The sequence below is a fragment of the Trachemys scripta genome, chromosome 3 (genome assembly GCF_013100865.1).
Source record: "Trachemys scripta elegans isolate TJP31775 chromosome 3, CAS_Tse_1.0, whole genome shotgun sequence".
Lineage (NCBI taxonomy): Eukaryota > Metazoa > Chordata > Testudines > Emydidae > Trachemys > Trachemys scripta.
The window spans coordinates 55,355,201-55,375,178 of NC_048300.1; the positions used below are offsets into that span (position 1 = coordinate 55,355,201).

The 19,978-nt window shown below is 42.9% G+C and overlaps 1 protein-coding gene across 1 annotated transcript; it reads left to right on the top strand.

Annotated features, from left to right (window-relative positions):
- The first annotated feature begins 12 nt into the window (after positions 1-12).
- Positions 13-18,922, top strand: SUPT7L (SPT7 like, STAGA complex subunit gamma). The gene is made up of 5 exons (XM_034764791.1): positions 13-102; positions 799-1,430; positions 9,648-9,972; positions 12,574-12,811; positions 17,701-18,922. The coding sequence occupies exons 2-5, from the start codon at positions 1,018-1,020 to the stop codon at positions 17,961-17,963; spliced, it is 1,239 nt and encodes a 412-aa protein (XP_034620682.1). The 5' UTR covers positions 13-102; positions 799-1,017; the 3' UTR covers positions 17,964-18,922.
- Positions 18,923-19,978: the final 1,056 nt, after the last annotated feature.

A 19,978-nucleotide genomic window follows, 5' to 3' on the forward strand; every position in this document is an offset into this window, starting at 1 on the left:
ACATCCGGGTCAGAGGTCAGCAGCTCAGGGGTGATCGGAATCCGTCGGTGGTGAGGTGTCAACAGCATGAGGCTTCCGGCGTCTGTTGCGGGCCGGGGCTCGGTAAGGGCGGGGCGGGATCCTCTGCGCCGGTCCCTCCCCCTGTGCTGCCCGCAGGGCTCAGCGTGACCTACGGGCGCTTCCCCCCGAGCCGGTGTGTCTCCGCTCCCTGACTCCCCTCCAGCCGGGCCGCAGCGCTCACCGCTCCGGGGTCTGCTCCCGGCTTCGCCACTGACTCCTTGCGTGGTCCTGCTCTGTCCCCTCTCGGCAATTGGGGGCTGCTGTCTCCAGCACGGTGCAGCCGCAGGAGGGGCCCAGACTTCCCTAAGGTCTGGAAAGCCTGTGGGAGCCTGCGGGGGAAAGCGCTGCACAAGTGCAAGGCGCTGCTGGGAATAATACTTTGTGCCTCTGCACCCAGTCTGGGGTTCCATCTCCTGGGGGTGTTATAGACCAGTTCCGGCGGCTGAGTGGGGAGTAAACTAAAGCAGTAAGTCATATGGTTTGTTCTGAGTTCTTACTGCTCTGATTTACTGAAGAAAGATCTGTGTGGAGTGCTCAGATGACTGATCACTGAACACCCCCAGGAGCTAATTCCATACACACAGTGGACCCATTGGACTTGTAAACTTCTGAAATTTCTCCTAGACAAGGCAAATTGGGTTGTCAGTTCTCCCTCACCTAAAGAAAGAATTCACAGAACAACTAAATTCTACATTATAAATGTGAAACAACCTTACAGCTGTTTTTCTTTTTCTCTAGGGGCAGCAGCCATGTAATCTCTTAAGAACAGCACCCTCTTGCAAGTGTTCTGAAGATCATACTTCTTCTCAGCATGTCCTTGAATGAGAATTTTTTGCTGTTGATAACTGGAAGGGTGCTTGGAGTTTCCTAACTCCTTTGTTTCTTCTATCAAAAGCCCATCGTCTTCTCAAAAGCCTTTCTCTGTCACTTTAGGTGCTATACCTTACTTGTGTCAAAATGCTGCGATATTGGGGTGAGATTCCAGTGTCGACCAGTCAGGCCAACCGTAGCTCCTTTGATTTGCTTCAGCGTGAGTTTCGCACTGTGGAAGTCCAAGATCCTCCATTACATCAGCCCTCTGCAAACAAGCCCAGGCCACCCACCATGCTGGACATCCCCTCGGAGCCCTGTAGCCTCACCATTCACACTATTCAGCTCATCCAGCACAACAGACGTCTGCGCAGCCTCATTGCCATGGCTCAGGCCCAGAACCAGCAGCAAGTGGAGGGCATAAAGACAGATGAGAGCGAGCCTCTGCCATCCTGTCCTGCCTCCCCACCCCTCCCTGATGACCTGCTTCCTCTGGATAGCAAAACCCCCAAAATGCCATTTCAGCTAAGGCACAGTGATCCAGAGAGCGACTTTTATAGGTGTGTTGATGTCACTTTGGATTAAGTCTCTGCACGCAACTTTATATGTACAGAGGCAGTCAGGTGGATCCTTTTCCAGGGAGTGGCTGTCTCAGAGGATCATTAAGGTGGGAGGGAGACTAAGGTATAGTGATTAGAGAAGGAGACTAAAGTCGGAAATCTTGAATTCTACTCTTGCCTGTGTATTCATTTGCTATCCGTAAAAATGTGTTTAGCAATTCTGATTGGTCTCTCAGCAGGGTGAGGCTTAGTGTTTGTAAATGTGTTCTGACATCTGCTGGAAGGAGCTGTAGAGGTTCAATGATAGTTTTTGATCTTCAGATTTCTCATTTAAATCCAGTTGCTGATTCAAATCCAGTTTAGAGAATTGTATGGTTATGGACACTGAATTCCCTTCTCCCTAAAACTGGCTTTTCCAACTGAGGGCTAGTGGGACAGTTTGTAGGAAACTTGCATTGCTTCTGCCTCTGCTCCACCTGTTCTTTGGGTAAATCAGGGTCCAATCTTTGGGGTTTTCAAACAGCAATCTTTATTTTGCCAGTATTACATTAACAAGAGAGTGCGTTTTCTACAGAATGCCGAGGTCCTTTACCGACTGTATTGTTTTATTTACAGAAATCACTGTCTCACCATTATAATACAGTATGCTCTTAGGTGGAATAAGGTAGCCACTCCATATGTGTTGTAGGAGAGAAGAATAACTTCTATTGAAATAGGGGGAATTTAGGTCAACATAAAGTGATTAGCCATTGAGTTTGGATAGGACCTTAGGGTTAACACCCTTTCTTCTCCTGCTGTGGGATCTTTAATGACCACAAATGGCTAGGAATTCTACTTTCTGTCTCACTTGAAAGTAGAGCAGGGCGACACTTTTCAGCCAAAACCTTTTCCAGTGAGAAATGCAGATTTGGCAACACCAAAATGTTTTGCTAATTTGTATCAATTTTGCCAAATTGTTTGGTTTAAAAGCAACAACAAAACACATACAAAAATGAGAAAAAATCCAAATGTTTCGGCACTTTCAGAACAATATTGTGTTATTTAAAACAATTAAAACTAAGTCCAATGTTTAAAATGGTCTAAATCAAAACAAAATATTTTGATTTTGTTGAAACCAAACAATTTGAAATGTTTTTTTGGTGTTTGGATTTGCTGAAAATTAAAAATAATAATTTTTTTTTTTGGTTCAACCCAAAACAATATTTTAAATTGCCAGTGAACCATGTTGGGGCACTGTTTCAATAATCACTTTGAAAGAAAAACATCATCTTGTAAAGAAGAAAAGGTCAGCAGTATAAAGATAAGATTGGGAATGCCAACTACGTCAGAAAATAGTTGTTTATATCATCAAGTTAAAATAATAATAGTAATGTGTACTTCAGTATGTTGCCTCAGGACTTCATAGTGGTTTGTAAATATCAGTGAATCAAGTCTTGTAGTACTCTTGCAAAAACAGGCATCATCCATGTTTTACAAATGGGGAACAGAGGCATATGGGTGAAGTAGCTTTTCCAAGGTCACTCAAAAACTCATGTTCCCTGCTATGTCATAGAGCCTAGATCAGGGATTGGCAACCTTTGGCATGCAGCCCACCAGAGTAAGCCCCCTGGCGGGCTGGCCGGTTTGTTTACCTGCTATGTCCACAGGTTCGGCCGATCGCGGCTCCCTGTGGCCGCGGTTTGCCGCTCCAGGCCAATGGGGGCTGTGGGAAGCGGCTTGGGCTGAGGGATGTGCTGGCCGCTGCCTCCCGTAGCCCCCATTGGCCTGGAGTGGCAAACTGCGGCCAGTGGGTTCCGCGATCGGCCAAACTTGTGGATGCAGCAGGTAAACAAACTGGCCTGGCTTACTGTGTGCCAAAGGTTGCCGATCCCTGGCCTAGATCATGACTTGTAGTTATGTAATTTAACCATTAGATGCAATTAATGCATTTGCCCTACTGACTTCCTTTTTCAGACCTTCTCAGGTACTTAAGATGAGAAGTCAAGTGAGGCTTACTTGGATCTTGTTTAACTTTGCATGCAGTTTGCATAGCTAATTCATTCTAACTTGTTTCATTTCATGGATGTGTTAAGCTTTTTTTTTTTTTTTTTTAAGTTGCGCTTTCACTGTAAAGGTTCAAAATGTTTTTGATCAGATTTCACTTTGGTTTAGACAAATGTTGTAAATCCCTTTCATGTTTAGAGGGAATGAGTAATTAAGATAGTTATTGATAAAAACAGAACCTCAACCCTCTCCTTGTCTACTACAGTCATTGAAGATGGTCTAGGGCAGGAGTTCTCAAATTGGGGTCAGGACCCTCAGGGGATTGCAAGGCTATTGGGGGGCGGGGGAGGAAATGTGTGGGTCGCGAACTGTCAGCCTCCACCCTAAACCCCGCTTTGCCTCCAGCATTTATAATGGTGTTAAATATATTAAAAAGTATTCTTAATTTGTAAGAGGGGGTCACACTTAGAGGCTTGCTATGTGAAAGGGGTCCCCAGTACAAAAGTTTGAGAACCACTGGTCTAGGGAAACAATATTTATAACAGTTAGCCACCTAGGAAAGCTTAAGGTCAGAAATGTGAAAAATTGGTGCAGTGCAACTTGGGAGTGACATGTTTTGTGGGTTACAAAGAGGGAGTTTTTAATGGGCTGTGATGAATTTGGAGTTTAATGCAAAACATGGTTTAATTGTGTGCCTCACAGATTAAACTGTTTTAAACTCTTGCAGGACAGGAACTTGAAGGTCCATGTAGTGTATGTTTTTATTCAGTTCTAGGATAGAATAGAGAAAATCTCTGTGTTGAATTGACATTTTATGTGACTAAAAATAGCAGCTGCAGTTACACTAGCTAGAATAAAAGTACAAAGGTTGTCAGCCCTCGTTCTTCAGTGTGTAAGATCATAAACAGAGATAGGGAAGACATTTCCTCTTTATGATACGGTTGGCTTTTATATTTTCCTCTGAAGCATCCATTGTGTTCCACTGCCAGAGACATAGTATCAGACTAATTGGATGACTGAACTATTCCAGTTCCTTTATTCACTGTAATAACTCCCATTCTAGAGGAAACAGAGTGTGTATATACTTACAAAAAGAAAGACTAGCAGGTTTTCATTGGTGTAGGAACTGGAAACAGAGGGTTAAGTTCTCAGCATTGAAAGTTTAATGTACAGCAGATTTATAATTACCGTCTGAGCTGGAGACTTCTACCATAACATGACTGCTAGTTTTCTCTCTGTCTGCCTCCAACGGCCATGGAATCATCTTCAAAAGAGAGACAACCTACTCCCTCACTCTTTTCCCCCCCAAAGCATCTCAAATACTTTTTCTTACTTGCCGATAGAGGTTTCTTAGCTGACCTCCATTGCTGTTCTCTATGACTCTGTTAGTGGCCTCCCTGACCTTCTGGTTCAGGTGCAGGTGCCACACTCCTCCCAGGTTGGGGAGTGGCAGCAGGCAGGAAGTACCCACTAATGGTTAGGGATTGATTTTTTTCCAATGGAGTTGCAACTTGCATGGGGAGAATGTGCTGAGGATCAGGATTTCTGATAGTAGAGACTGGGGGATGCAGAGCAGATCAGCTCTCTTTCTCTGGACTAGTACAGCATCTTATCCTCAAATCCCAGCCAGTTTAGGTATAATCCACCTGGGAACTTTTTCCAAGGGTGAAATCAGCACTAATTATACCAGTTCCTGGCTATCCCTGGACAACCGGGCGCAGGCAGATGAAAGACAATGGAGACACTTAAAAAGAGGTGTATTCAGAAAGGAAAAAGAGGATTGGCCTTCACAACACCCTCTGGCAAAGAGTGTTGCGAAGGCCAATACTATAACGGGGTTCAAAAGGGAGCTAGATAGATTCATGGAAGATAGGTCCATCAATGGCTATTAGCCAGGATGGGCAGGAATGGTGTCTCTAACCTCTGTTTGCCAGAAGCTGGGATTGGGTGACAGGGAATGGATCACTTGAGGATAACCTGTCTGTTCATTCCCTTTGGGGCACCTGCCATTGGCCACTGTCAGAGGACAGGATACTGGGCTTGATGGACCTTTGGTCTGACCCAGTATGGCCGTTCTTATGTTCTTAAGAGTCCCCTTGCCCAGCAAAGCTCTCCTTATTGTAATCATTGTGTTCTCCAGCTCTGTGGCTCTCAACCTTTCCAGACTACTATATCCTTTTCAGGTGTCTGATTTGTTTTGTGTACCCCCAAATTTCACCTCATTTAAAAACTACTTGCTTACAAAATCAGACTTAAAAAATACAAAAGTGTCGCAGCACACTATTACTGAAAATTGCTTACTTTTTCATTTTTACCATAAAATTATAAAATAAATCAATTGGAATATAAATATTATACTCATATTTCAGTGTATAGTACATAGAGCAGTATAAACAAGTCATTGTATGAAATTTTAGTTTATACTGACTTTGCTAGTGCTTTGTATGTAGCCTGTTGTAAAATTAGGCAAATATCTAGAGGAGTTGATACACCCCCCCCCCCCCCCCCCCCCCCGGAAAACCTCTGGTTGTGAACCACTGCTTCAGCACACTTTGTATCTAATTTAACCTTGTTTTTCCAGCATCATCCTTTGCTCTTTTGCATGGGGGGAAAATGGTTCTCAAGTGATGGGAATTTTTGCACCTCATTTGGTAAAAATCAGCTCAGTGGTGTAATGTTTCATAAAATTGAAGTGCTCATGAGAAAATAATCTTTTCTTTCCCTAGACCTGATGCCAGTTCAGTGCTCACCTTTGGCAGACTATGACTTCCTTCCATTATTTTACATGAGCCAACCTCAGTTGTTGCTCCACGGATTGAATTGGCCCAATTACCTTCACTTTAACATGCTAGTTAAACAGGAAATGGCCCACCAGATTTTCCTTCCTTTAAAGGAAATGGCCTTGCTAGAGAGCGGCTTGGACACAAGAATGCTTCTGATTGCTTCATATGGGGGCAGTAGATAGATGGCATGCTGTCATGTTAAGAGACTGCCACAGAAAATGTGCCATTTTATGAGGCTGGCAACCTCATTTACTCTGAAGGCTAAGTTTGATTGATCTGAGTTGGCAGATTTGTCAATTTGCTAAAGTGATATTCTGTACATTTCGGGCCCATTGACGGGGGTGGGGAAAAAACAGCATTTCAGTTTATATATTCTTAGGTTGGGTAGATGGTTTTTCCTCCATATCGTCTACCGCAGTGGTGGTCCATAAAGATGTAGAGGTGTTCATAGATCTTTATGTAGATCTATGATGTAAATGAGGATCTATTATTGTCAAATGGGCCAGTATCTCATAGTATTTATGGTAACTGAAAATAGCCCGGATGCTCTTCTGCACAGATGATCGAAATCTAAGCCACCAAATTACGCACTTGCAAGTCTGGGACTTGCCAACCCATGGTGACTAAATCTTAGGGGTAAAGATTCTTCTGTTTATTCATAGCTACATGATACTGATTAAGTGTTAAGCAGGCTCAGGTTTGGTTGGTAGCTGGATGGGAGACTTCTTGGAAAGCATTAGAAGCTGTAGGAAGTGGCATTCTGCTGTCAAAGTCAGTAGGGATGTGTTGTGTTTCTGGAGATGCCAAACTTTGAATGAGGTGTAAAGCCAAGGTTCTTACTAGTTATGGTCATTTAGGAAAAAAAAAATCTTATGGCCTTTTTTGCAAAGGTTTGTTGCTACAAGGACACCTTCAATGTAAAATTCGCTCTTCTGTCTGAAAATGTTTTTCTTTTGATACAAGCACTGGCAAATATGAGGCTAGCTCAAAGGAGTTGAGTGGGGGAATGTTCTCTCTCTCTTCCCCCTCCCCACCCCCCCAAGTCTGTTTACACGGGGCGTTTGACAGCACTTTGTGTATAGGAAATTTCACTGTTTCCCCTGTATAACTAATTCATTAATCACCTTCTCCTGTTGTTCCTGTGAGGAAAAAAACACCAAAACAAAAACAAACAAAAAACCAACCAGGAAACTGTGTTCACGAAACTACAAAAATTGGGATGGAGAGACAGAGAGAGGCACAGTACCTGGGAAACTGTTGTTTCTGTCTCTTTCTCTCGCTCTCTAAATGGATTAGATTTTATATTGACTATATTCCTTTGACCTCAGTGTCCTGGTCACATGGTAATTAGGTTCTTTTCCAGCATTCTTCTTTGCTGCTAAATGTTGCTGTGCATTGTTAATCAGTAGCTGGAGGTGGTGGTGTATCTCAAATGGGCTAACTGAATTATGTCTCTAGTGTTTAAGCTTGCAAAGTGCCTCATTTGACAGCTACTAACTATATTTAACCATGCCTCTCTACCCACCTAAAAAGAAAGGACCAGTCCCTGGCTTTGACAGTGGTTCTCTTCCGCTGTGGAAGAAAGTGGAGAACGAGTCCCCCTGTGCTGATATTGTAAGAGGCATAGGGCTCTCTGTGAGCTACTGAAGAGTATGGCAATACAAAAAGGGTACAAAACAGCATGGATGATGCTTGGGCTACAGAGAAACCAGATGATCTTTCAATTGGTGTATCAGAGCACCTGCTTTCTCCATTCTAAGGCAGATGGCATAATTAAATAAAAATCCAGATGAGTCACTTCATAGAGATTAATAACTAGGAGGAGTTAATGACCTGGGGTCCACACAGCTATTCTTATTTCCCCAGGTAATACCCTGATCTGAGGCTTTTCCTGTACTATTAATTGTTTACTTTAACTTTATTATTTAAAAGAATTTCATTCGAGTGAAAAATGTGGAGTTGAGAGCCTGGCAAATGAAACCCTCTACTAGGTATCCACAGAAGGGTTTTGGTACCGATAGCAATAGTGCATGCTTCCCTCTCACTATGTGACACACACATACCATGGCTCAGCCCTGTTTTGCGGGGGCCCTCTTTAAGGATCAGAGGGGAGTTGAAGCTCTGAGGTCCATGCATTTTTTCTGAGACTGAAAGGTGCCAGTTGTGATGGTATGTTCTATGATGTAGACATCTGCATTCTAGGCATTGCAGTGAGACCAACCTCTCATCTTAAGCAAGCCACTAAGCAGTTAGCAGATGATATCTGTAAGGTATCAAGTGGTGGCAAGTTACTGGAAACATTTAGTGGTGCAAGTATTTGTGGAGGAGGTGAGGAATTAGGAAGTTGGGTTTATAAGGAGATCAGAAAAGGAAACTGATCAGAAACTGAAGGTGAAATTAACTGGTCTAGTTTAACTGCTGGAACTGAGTGAAGTATTAAAAAGCAAACAAAAAACATACCAAGTGAACAGAAACTATGAATTTTAAAGTCTGTTGGGCCAGGCATATGCTCTTTTGTCTTTCAAATTCCTCTAAACTTTTCTTTCCCCTGTGAAACTCTCAAATACTAACCCACCTCAGTAAAAAATTATCACCCACTCATTACAAGAATATTGTAAATGTTGTAAGCCAGTGGTTCTCAGCCTCTCCCATACCTCTCCTACCCTCTGCTTCCCATCCAGGACCCCATCACCCTCAATATGAGGAAGGGCAGTGTGGTCACAACCCCTAAGCTATGAATCCCTGTTCTAAGATAGCGCCTTTCTCTGGATCTCCCAGCATGCTTTGAGTTACATTGCAAATTGTACCGTCTCTCTCTTCCTGCTTCTTCTATAGCACCAAGTGCATTGCTTAGAGGTGACCTGGAAAAAATGGGCTTGTACCTTTTTGTTTATACTTCATGATTTAACAAAGTGTGTGTGCTCTGCTTGTTTTTTTTAACATTACAAATTTACATCTTGTCTGTCTTGGAAGCCTCTGTGGATGACTGGAGAGCTAATAGGCCTGTGACATTAGAGATAACAAGGAAGTGAAACCTGATTAACTGAGGGGGAAGAGATTTGCATTCAGGTTGTTAAAACTCCTGTTTGTGTGTGTGTTTAGCACCTGTTTAATTCAGACCTCTGGGAGAAAAGCTCTTGGTTTAACTAAGGGCTGAGAAAGCTCAGTCCACATTTGAGTCACTCAAGGAGTCTTCCAGCATAAAAAAGAAAGATGAGAGTCTACATTTCTGATATTTGTCAGGAAAAAAAATAAGCAGCCAATAAACCTTCTAGGCCTCCTCCATACATAAAAGAGATGCCCTAAAGGACCCAAACCCAACAGCTTTTCCTTTGCAGGTCACCTCTGCTAAATTAATGGCACAGATCTTTTAACAGTCAACAGTTTTTTCCTCTTCCCTATTTTCCTGAGGTGCGCGAAGGCCTGCTCATGTTGTTCTCTCTGCTTTTAGAGGGAAAGGGGAACCAGTAACTGAGCTGAGTTGGACCTCCTGCCGGCAGCTTCTCTACCAGTCCATGGCCACCATCCTGGCCCATGCGGGGTTCGAGTGTGCCAATGAAAGCGTCCTGGAGACCCTGACAGACATTGCTCATGAGTACTGCTTGAAGTTCACCAAGCTGCTGCGCTTCACTGTGGATCGAGAAGCTCGGCTTGGGCAGACGCCTTTCCCAGACGTAATGGAACAGGTGTTCCACGAAGTGGGCATTGGCAGCGTGCTCTCTCTGCAGAAGTTCTGGCAGCACCGCATTAAGGATTATCACAGCTACATGCTGCAGGTAAGGATAGAGATGTAAAAAATGCTGCTTAATGAAAGACACTCCCACTGCAATCTCTTGTTGCTGTACAGAGAACTGTCTGGATCAGCGAGTTAATGTCCAACTAGATCTCTTATTTTGGGGGGTCAGGGAGGGTTTTAGTAAAAACGACCAGAAGGCGAGGCTAGGAGTGTTGTGGTAGTAGCATGCCTGGCCTTTAAGGGAGGAAACCCCTTAGCTGTCTGCCCCTTTGCCGATCTAGAAATATGTGGATGGTTGGCCCGGGAGGAAGCTGTGTTTCTGTCCAGAAAAGTGGGTCAGCCCAATAAAGGAGGTAAGAAAGGAAAATTGTTTGGACCTTCCCCATCTTCTTTTCTCCAACAGAAGCTTCCACAACTTGTTTAATATTGAAGAGTTCTATTGTTTGAAAATAGATGATCAAACAAGTAAATTCTTCTACAGAGAGAGCCTATTCAACCAGAGAATTTGTGATTAAAATTCCCTGCAGTGATAACATAAATTTATATTGCATTTTTCACTCCGAAGAGCTTTATCAAATCCAGAGTTGTTTCACCCGGAACCAGGAGTTGTTTCAGCATCCTGGATCCATAATTTATCTGATCTTCCATGGATTTGTGTAAACCACCCAACAACAGAAACAGGATACTTTGATTTCCTAATGTTCTCTAGAGTCTAGTTGAATAGAATAGTAATCATGCAGTGAGTGAGGAGATATGCATAGTACTAGAAAGCCCCTGGTATTTGTCAGAATGACTGAGTGAGTTAAACAGTGTTCAGCTTGACATACAAGTGAAACAATTTCCATGTAAGGAAAACAAAATTCAGAAGAAGGAAAAAGTCAGTACTGATTTATCAACTTGATTTCTATTTCTGTGGGTCATTGGGATGTTCCGATGTATTTTAGTAATGTAAAGCAGTGAGCGCGCAAACCAACCTAATTGTAACATATAGCTTGTGAAATGAGGTGGTTTGTTGAAACTGTACAGAAAGTTCAGTCTGAGAATACACTGCCGTGTAGTCTTTCTGTGAGCTGTTAAACAGCTGCTGCCTCCTATTCCCAGAAGCGGCTACATTTTTCAGTGAATGCTGAAACAACTCCTGGTTCAGGGTGAAACAACTCTGGATTTGATAAAGCTCTTTGGAGTGAAAAATGCAATATAAATTTATGTTATCACTGCAGGGAACTGGTTTCTTTTGAACTAGTTTTTCCACAGAGTTAAACGCTGGCATATTGTTTTAGTGACATAGATATAAAGATATTCTCCCCTTCATGGACTCATGTAAATGCTATGAATGTGAAGGAGAATAATATTGATGCTCATTGAGAAGAGAATTGTACCCCCTGTAGAGTCCATGACCTGAGGCAAAATCTGCCTCATCTGATCTTCCTAGGGATTTATTCTGTGCTCCCTACCTTGGTATTTGAGAGACTTTTGGGGCAGCTCAGTTGCACTTCCACACTCTTCCTGCATGGCAGGACTTGCACAGAGTTTGCATAAATCAGAGACCTGCAAATGTCAGTGGCATATAAATTGTGAGTGGTTCTGATCTTTTTTTTTTTTTTTTTTTTAAAAAGCTACATCATCTGGATTCCTCTTCACTAAAAGATTTTTTTGTTCAAAAATGAAGATTGTATTTGGTTAAAATAGACTCTTTTTGCATTATGAATACTTTTTGTTCAATTTGAATGTTTATAAAACAGACTCTAGCTAGTAATCTCAGTCCCCACCTACAGCACCCCTTGCTGTTTTGAGGTCTGGGTTTCCCGCATAGCTGTACCACTACAGCTAACTCTTGACTTGCAGTAACCTCTGCTATTTTGGGGTGTGTCTAGATGAGAAAGTAGGTTTTGTTTTAAAATAGCTGTGCCACTGCACCTCAGTCTAGACCTGTAACAGTCACTGTAATTCTAACCTGGGCCTATCCAGAGCAAAAGGCTACTGAACATTACAGAAATGTGCAGTACAGACAAGCACTAGTAGCAGCTAGACTTCGACTGCAAAATTCACTTCATTGATGATGTATGGTTGATAAGAACCTAAGTTTCTAGAGGTGCTGCTGAATTTCATCCCTATATTCATTTCACTCAAATGGCTGGAGAAAATGTTCACTGTATTTCTGTTGTTGATTGAACAGAAGATAACCAGGTTCTGTAGGTTGTGATTAAAAATGGTGACAGATAGCTCAGAAGTTAAGTAGTTAAAGTTTAGGAGTGGGACTCAGGACACACATGGGTTCTATTTCTTGTTGTGACCCAGACTTGCTATGTGATCTTGGGTGGGTGAGTTTGTTAATTTTTGGGCCCCTGTTTCCCCATCTATGAAATAGGGCTGCTGATACTTATTCACCAGACAGGGGTGCATTAACCTTATTGAAGCCTTAATGAATTAACCCAGTTGAAGTCCTTTGAAGTCATCAGAAGCTGTGAAAGGACAAAACATCATTATTATTATTAATGTGTATAATTTATATCTGCCTGAGTACCTGTTTCCTTTGATTAGAAACCAGTGATCTGTTGGGGAGAGGGAACACTGCAACTCAGTTGCTTTCACTGCTTTGTCTGAAAATTCCAGCCTTTTTGTCTCCAATGATCACTGGCAGGTTAGCAAGCAGCTCTCCGAAGAGTACGAGAAGCTTGTCAACCCCGAAAAGGCAGCAGAAGACACAAAACCTGTGAAGATTAAGGAGGAGCCAGTCAGTGATATCACCTTTCCCATAAGTGAGGAGCTGGAGGGAGATCTGGCATCTGGTGACCAGTCTTTGCCTGTGGGAGTCCTTGGAGCTCAGAGTGAGCGTTTTTCTGCCAATCTGGAAGTAGAGGCGTCCCCACAGGCTACAGGTAAGGGGCAGCCTTCTGCTGTAAACTCCCTCGGCTTTTCCAAATGGCCTCCTGTATTTTACTTTAGCAAAGCTACAGCTGATGGGGGGGGTTGGTTTTGGTCACATGGGAGGAAGGTTCTGTTTTAAATTAAAAAGCAGCAGTGAAGTTTATTTAAAACCTTGCACAAATACAAGATACAAAACAGGGAGCAAAATGTAATGTAGTCAATGAAGTGCTAGAGACTTACCCCATACAAATAGATTGGAGTATTCGGCAGTAATACTGCAAGATGCAGAGTTTGCACTAATGTTACTCTAATGATAGCAGCCATTGTGTTAGCATAAAACGTATACAGTAGAAAATATTCTACAGCAATGGCTGCAGTCACTGGAAGCATTAAGCCCTTATGGTGTTCCATTCTACAGTAATGGTTCAAGCACTGCAGCTTACAATAATATTACTCAAGTGTTTGCTGCTACTAGCATAGAATTATGGTCATATATGTTTGAATAAGGGTAACCTTCTGCCAATCCAGTATAACAAAGGGAAAAGACTTTTTGAACACTTGTAAAATGTGTATAAGAGGAGGGCCAACGGACTTTCCTTTTGCATATGAAGCAACAACACACAAAAAAGCTGCTTTTTATTCTGATTCCTAATGAATAAACAGTTACAAAAAGAATCCAGTTGATTTTCTGTTTTTGAGGTGGTGCCAGGAGTTCACCACTTCCTAAAATGATCAGCACAGAAATAGTTTCACTTGCGATGAGGAGCTTGTCTGAGGATGCCTGTTGCTGGATTAGTTTGGGCTTGTTTAGTTCTGCCAGCTGGCTGCTGGGGGACTGTCTAGTTTGTTAGTTTTCTGTGAAGTTTTACAGTGCTGAACACACTAGCCAGGTAGCCCATGACTCAAGGCCAGAACTTTCATGTAATCGAAAAATTGTGGTTCACATTCTTTGACCTGGGTATAAGAGCAAGAACCAAATAACAAGGGAAGGGGGAACTGGTTGATGGGACTTAGAGCTCACCTCCAGGATTGAATTTGGCCCAAGCTGGTAGTGATTGATAGCCATCAGAAGGTGATGACAATTTGATCAATTATGTGAAATGTGCTGGCAGCTCTCCGTCCCATTCTAGTAGATGAGTGTTCACATCACAAAACCACCACTAAATTAGCAGCTTCAGCAAGGACTGATTGGGCCATGGAGACTGAACTCCTCTTTTGCTCCTAGAAGTCATCACTCCAGGTCAGAATTGAGGCATGTTGGTTGATGGGGTGGGAGAATCTTGTACCACTACCACCTGTGTTTGTACCTGTTCTGTATCTATATACAAATTTCAGTCTCTCTATGGCTATGAAGTCAGCACCATGCACAGACTCTGAGTTCTCTGGAAAATTATGAAGAACTCCCACATTCAAAGAATGTGTGTTTTGATTCGTATATACAACCACCTGAACTCAGCCATTCCACGCAGAAATAAGTGTTTCACTCAGAAACCCAGTTAAAAGTGATGAGGTCTCTTCTATTAACCTTAATCCAAGTTACATGTGCACTGAGGGGAGACTAGATGTCAGAGTCTACTAGTTGTTTAAAGAATAACACGCTGTTGAGTTTTAAAAAACACAAATCGCTCAGATGTTTTGCTGGGAGCTTGTATTGTTTTCTGCAGTGCCTCTGAAATGTGAAGTGCTCTTATTTTGTGTGGGAGGGAATGGTGAACTACTCCTGGGCCATAAGGGATTATGACTGATTCATCCGAAAAGCTTGCTATTAGCATCTACCACTTGAGAGGCCCAGAGGATAACATACTAGCTGTATATTAAATGCCCTGTGCGCCTCTGATATCAGACTGATGTTTTCTAATTATGAATAGACGTGTTCTGTTCCTCTCTGAAGATCCCTGTTCACACAAGGGCCTGTGTGTGCTGGAAACCACATCTCTCTCTAAAGGAGTCCCACTGTGGAGCTGGGCAATGTTGAGTGCATAACATCAGATGGAGGGAGAGGAAGCAACTGGAATTAGAATATGGGCATCTTCAAAATGGGAATTAGCCTATTAGGGAGACAGCAATGTCCAGTGGTTTGAGCACAAAACTAGGAGCCAGGGGCTCCTGAGTTCTAATCCTGCTTCTGAGTATGTCCTGTGTTGTGGTCATGGGCAAATCACTTCATCTCTTTGCAGATGGGGGAACTTAGACAAACATTGGGATACTATTTCGTTGTCATGTCATGAGTGTTGTGAGGATTAATACGTTAATTTGTCATGTGCTTTGATGTTAAAGTGCTCTGAATGAAATAATGTCCTGTGTAAACGTTAAGTAGTTTTACTCACTGGTGAAAACACTCAAAGGGAGCTAAAGGGAATAGGCCTTAATGGTGAAGAGAAATTGGTGAAAGAAGGAAACCCTCCAATTATTGTTTAGACTGGGACTGTAGCCTTAAGCCTGATAGAATGTTAATGATGTATCCTCATGGTTGAGAAGAGGATAGATTCACTTGTAATGAACATAATGGGGATTTTTAGTGAGGCTTCTGGACACCAATAGGCCCTGTAGTTCTTCCTGGCTGTCTAGCTCCTAGATCAACACAGCCTGTGCTGCCTGCTGCCCACCATATAGGGTCTCCCTAAGCCCTGGTTTGGGCTAAGCAGTTGTGGAAGGTTTACAATGCAAACACCGTTGTGATGTTAATGGAAAGATTCTCTTTGTATAATTACTAGTAACAGGGGAAGTACAAAATGTTTGGCTCAGCACCCAGAAGCTTAGATGCTTATTCAAACTTGAGGTAAGCCTCTTGAGTCTGCAGACTAGGTTTGGAAATCTCCCAGGCTGGCTTCTTAGTTTGTATCTGCATTTTATTTTTAATGTGAATTTAACCCTGATCTCCAGGGATCAAATTTCAGGTGCGAGAGAAGATTTCAGTCTCCCTTCAGTTCTTCGTTGTTATGCTAAGACTCTCAACAAGGGGTCCAATTAGTATCAGTTGTGGTAGTCGCTTTTTCTTTCAAAATAAATTTGCAGAAATAACAAAATCTATAATTATCCCTCTTAAGGACAAAATTAAAACAAAACAAAATCCACCCATCACTGTGTTTGGAAAAAACAACAACAACTTGGATATAATCTTACACAAAAGGCACATCGATCCTAGGATAGAAATAAAATAACTAACTTCTTGATAGTGTTGGGCTTTGCGATGTGGACATTTAGCCACTATGAACTGAACTAAGAACCACCCAGTTCCTTTCATATGGGCCACTGAACAGATATCAGATGACTGATGGCTTAATCACTATTTACCTGAATAGGGTTTGAACCAAGTGATCAAGAAGTGAAAGGTTCCATATCTCATGTCCAATCTTCTGAGCCTCTGAGAAGAGACTTGCTTGTAATCTGATGCTTTTTTGCTTCTGGTCAAGTCCGGGATGTGGTGTGAATGGTCCTCTTCTACTTGATTTCAGACAGGACCAGAAGAGCTGGCATAAAAATGAAAAATGGGCAAAGGTTTGGTAGTCCGCTAACCCAGTTTTCATTGACCTCCTAAAGGAGTTCTTGGTTTAAGTTTTGGGAAGAAATTATTGCTTTTTTTTTTTTTTTTGCATTGTGACAGCACCCAAGAATCCCAAATAGACTTTGGACCCCATTGTGCTAGGTGCTATACAAACACTTAGGACATCACAGTCCCTAACCTGAAGCACTCAGTGTAACTGAAGAGAAGATGCAAGAAATGAGTGTAACAAACAATAAGAGGGAAGGGTGGGAGAGAAGATGAAGGTGACTTTAAGAACATCACACAGTGGCATGGGTGAATAATGTGCATAACCAATAATAATGAAGAAGGTTTATAACTTTTTTTATCCAATCACTTTTAAAATTCCTTATGAACTTCTGGGCTCCTTAACAACTGCCCTTCCTCCTCCCTGAAAATATGACCTAGGTTTTGCTGCCTAGTTTGTTGTTTTTTTCTTTCTATACAGACTATCCCCAGTTGGCACCTACCTAGAATTATCAGTTCCTTTAAAATAAATACAAACTATACCCACAGCTCCCTCAAACAGTGCCTCCCACCATAGAGCATCTGCTGGGAAGCCACTGTGGTGATGAGGATTTCTCTGCGCCCTGTGGAGAGAAGGGATAGGTCCCTGCAGGTGTCAAGTACTGGAGGGCAGGAAGTCCAGTGATCACTTGTGGAGCTCTGATGTCCCTCCGTTCTGAGACTCTGAGGCTACTGTCTGGGAAAAAAGCATCTTAACTGGGAAGTAAGAACTCAGCAGCATCAGCTAGTGCCAAGAGCATCACGGGTTTAGCCAAGATGTCCTGGTTCTGCATGGAGCTAGGACTTGGGGGGCACAGCAGTATCTCCATAGGGTGCTGCCTTTACGGCCTCAGGGAGTCACTGAGGAGAGGATTCCCCCATTTCCCATCTCTTCACAGAACAGGTTGGACCAGAACACTATAGGGCCTACAGAGGCCATAAAGGCATCACCCCATGGTGATACTGCAGTGTCCTCCAAGTTCGGACTCCATGCAGGGCCTGGGCATCTTGGCCTGACCCCTGTGCTCTTGGCACTAGCTGATGCTATTGAGTTCTTGGAGGATGCCTGGCCCTTCTAAAACTGACTCATTCTCTTGGGAAATTCCGCAGAGGGCTGCAGTGAAAAGAGGCGAGGGGCAGTGCAGGCTTAGTCAGCCCCTGCCGTAGGAGGGAGGTGATCAAAGGAAATACTGCATTTATATGCTTTGTTTTTTTGTTTCACAGCTGTTCTGTCTCCAGCCTCGTGAGCCCAGCCTTAGGGGTTAGCCTGCTCTTGTTCTTTCTCCACTGATCCTGCTGTTCTTTGCACCTGTACATCTGTTCCCATGCACTCTTTACTTGGTGCTTAATGAGTACTCTGTCTCTCTCCAGGTGCCGAGGTCAATGCTTCCCCTCTCTGGAACTTGGCTCAAGTGAAAATGGAGCCTCAGGAAAGTGAGGAGGGCAATGTTCATGGGCACGGGGTCCTAGGCAGCGATGTCTTTGAGGAGCCCATGTCGGGCATGAGCGAAGCTGGGATGCCGCAGAGCCCCAATGGATCTGAGAGCAGTTATGGTTCTCATTCTCCTGACAGCCTGATGGGCTCCTCGCCTGTCTTCAACCAACGCTGCAAGAAGAAGATGAAGAAGATGTGAAAGGGAAGAGGACTTTTTTTCTTTCGAATCCTGCTAATGTGTGACAGTGACTTGAAATGAGCCAATAGGGCCCTTGGTACCTTGGGGACTATAATAACCAGTGCTGGCCCTGGGTTTTGGGGAACAGTCTGTGAAATTATCATGTGAGGTTCGATCTGCAGTGCACATCAACCCACCCATCTTCATTCTGCCCATGACTCCTCTTCCCATTAGGCTCTGCTTTGCATCCCCATCCACGAGATTGCAGGAGAACTCAAAATGGGAACCATCCCCATCCTACAAACGTGGCAGTGTCACCAGATCTCTGGCGGGATTGGAGTGCGGGAGAGAAAGCAGGCTAGTAGTCTTGTTGACAGTGGCTGTTTATACTCACTGAGCCAGGGGAGTCAAGGCTGCATCTTGACAGTGAGCTTCTCAAAGTGGAACCAGAAGCAATTAGCCTTACCTAGCACTGGCCCTGGTAATAAATGGTTTCCTTTATTTTGTTGGATTGTATGTGGCAATTTCAACCCAACTGAGTTGCCCTGTTTGAAGCTGCTATCTTGACATTTGAAATAGCTTCTGTTTTGGTTCCTGTTTTCTTTTAATGGTGCAGCTGATTGATAGCAATAATTATTTTTGTTCTGTGGATCCACAGCTAATGTTCAACTCAGAGCTTTTAATTTGATTCATTGAGTGTCTCTCTTAACAAAAGCTGGAATGATCATGAGTCAAGTAGAAACACTGGCTTAAACCGGCTCTATACCTATAACCCATTGGAAGGTTCAAGGGAGGTTTACTGAGCCTCATATTTGTCCTTACAATTGCACATTAATCTTCTGAAAGAACAAGCTCCAGGCACAGTGTTTTTGTTTGTTCATATACCATTCATGGCCCTAATTCTCTTTCTTGATTGTTTTTCATGTTCATTGTACAGAAATAGAAGCCAAACAAATAAAACTCTCCTGTGTTTCTAATAAGACTCAGTGGCCATAGAGTTTCATGGACATCAGTGTTAAAAACTGTTGTCTCAATGTTAAAGGTTCTGTCTAGTGGTTAAAGAACTATCCAAATATTTAAAGCATGGTTGGTTAAACAGAGAATTTGGGAAATGGGAAATCTTTGTTTTGTTCCCAGCTCTGTCAGTGACTCCTCTAACCTAGGGAAGATGCAACCCCCCCCTGATTTTGTTTCCCCACTTGTAAAAAGGGAAAAGTAATGTAATGGGTTTGGTCACAGAGACCCCCTTGGGACTGTCACCTGATGTGCTGAAATTACCTCTGAGCTCGTTTCCCCTGCCAGCTTGGGACTTCCAGAACCCTGTCTTGTTGAGCCAGACACACTAGCCTGCTGCAACACAGATCCAGGGTCTGGTCCATGCTCCCAAAACTGCAGACTTAACTGAAAACATCTCAGCAAGTTACCTGTCTCCAGCACCCAGCTCCCAATGGGATCCAAACCCCAAATAAATACGCTTTACTCTGTATAAAGCTTATACAGGGTAAACTCATGAATTGTCTGCCTTTTATAACACTGATAGAGAGAAATGCACAGCTGTTTGCTCCCCCAGGTATTAATAAAATCACTTTTGTTTATTAATAAACACAGAGTAAGTGATTAAGTATAAAAAGTAGGATTTAAGTGGTTTCAAGTAAAAACAGAACAAAGTAAGTCATAAAGCAAAATAAAACAAAACGTGCAAGTCTAAGCCTAATACATTAAGAAACTAATTACAGGTAACATCTCCCCCTCAGAGATGTTCCAATAAGCTTCTTTCACTGACTAGACTCCTTCCTAATCTGGGCCCAATCCTTTCCCCTGGTACAGTTCTTGTTAGTTCAAGCAGACATCTCAGTTGGTAAGCAGAGTCTTTCTCATGACTGGCAGCCTTCTTAATCCTGTTCCACCCCCTTTTATAGCTTTGGTACAAGGGAGGAATCTTTTGTCTCTCTGGGTCCCCACCCCTCCTTCTAAATGGAAAAGTACCAGTTTTAAGATGGATTCCAGTATACGTGACATGGTCACATGTCACTGTA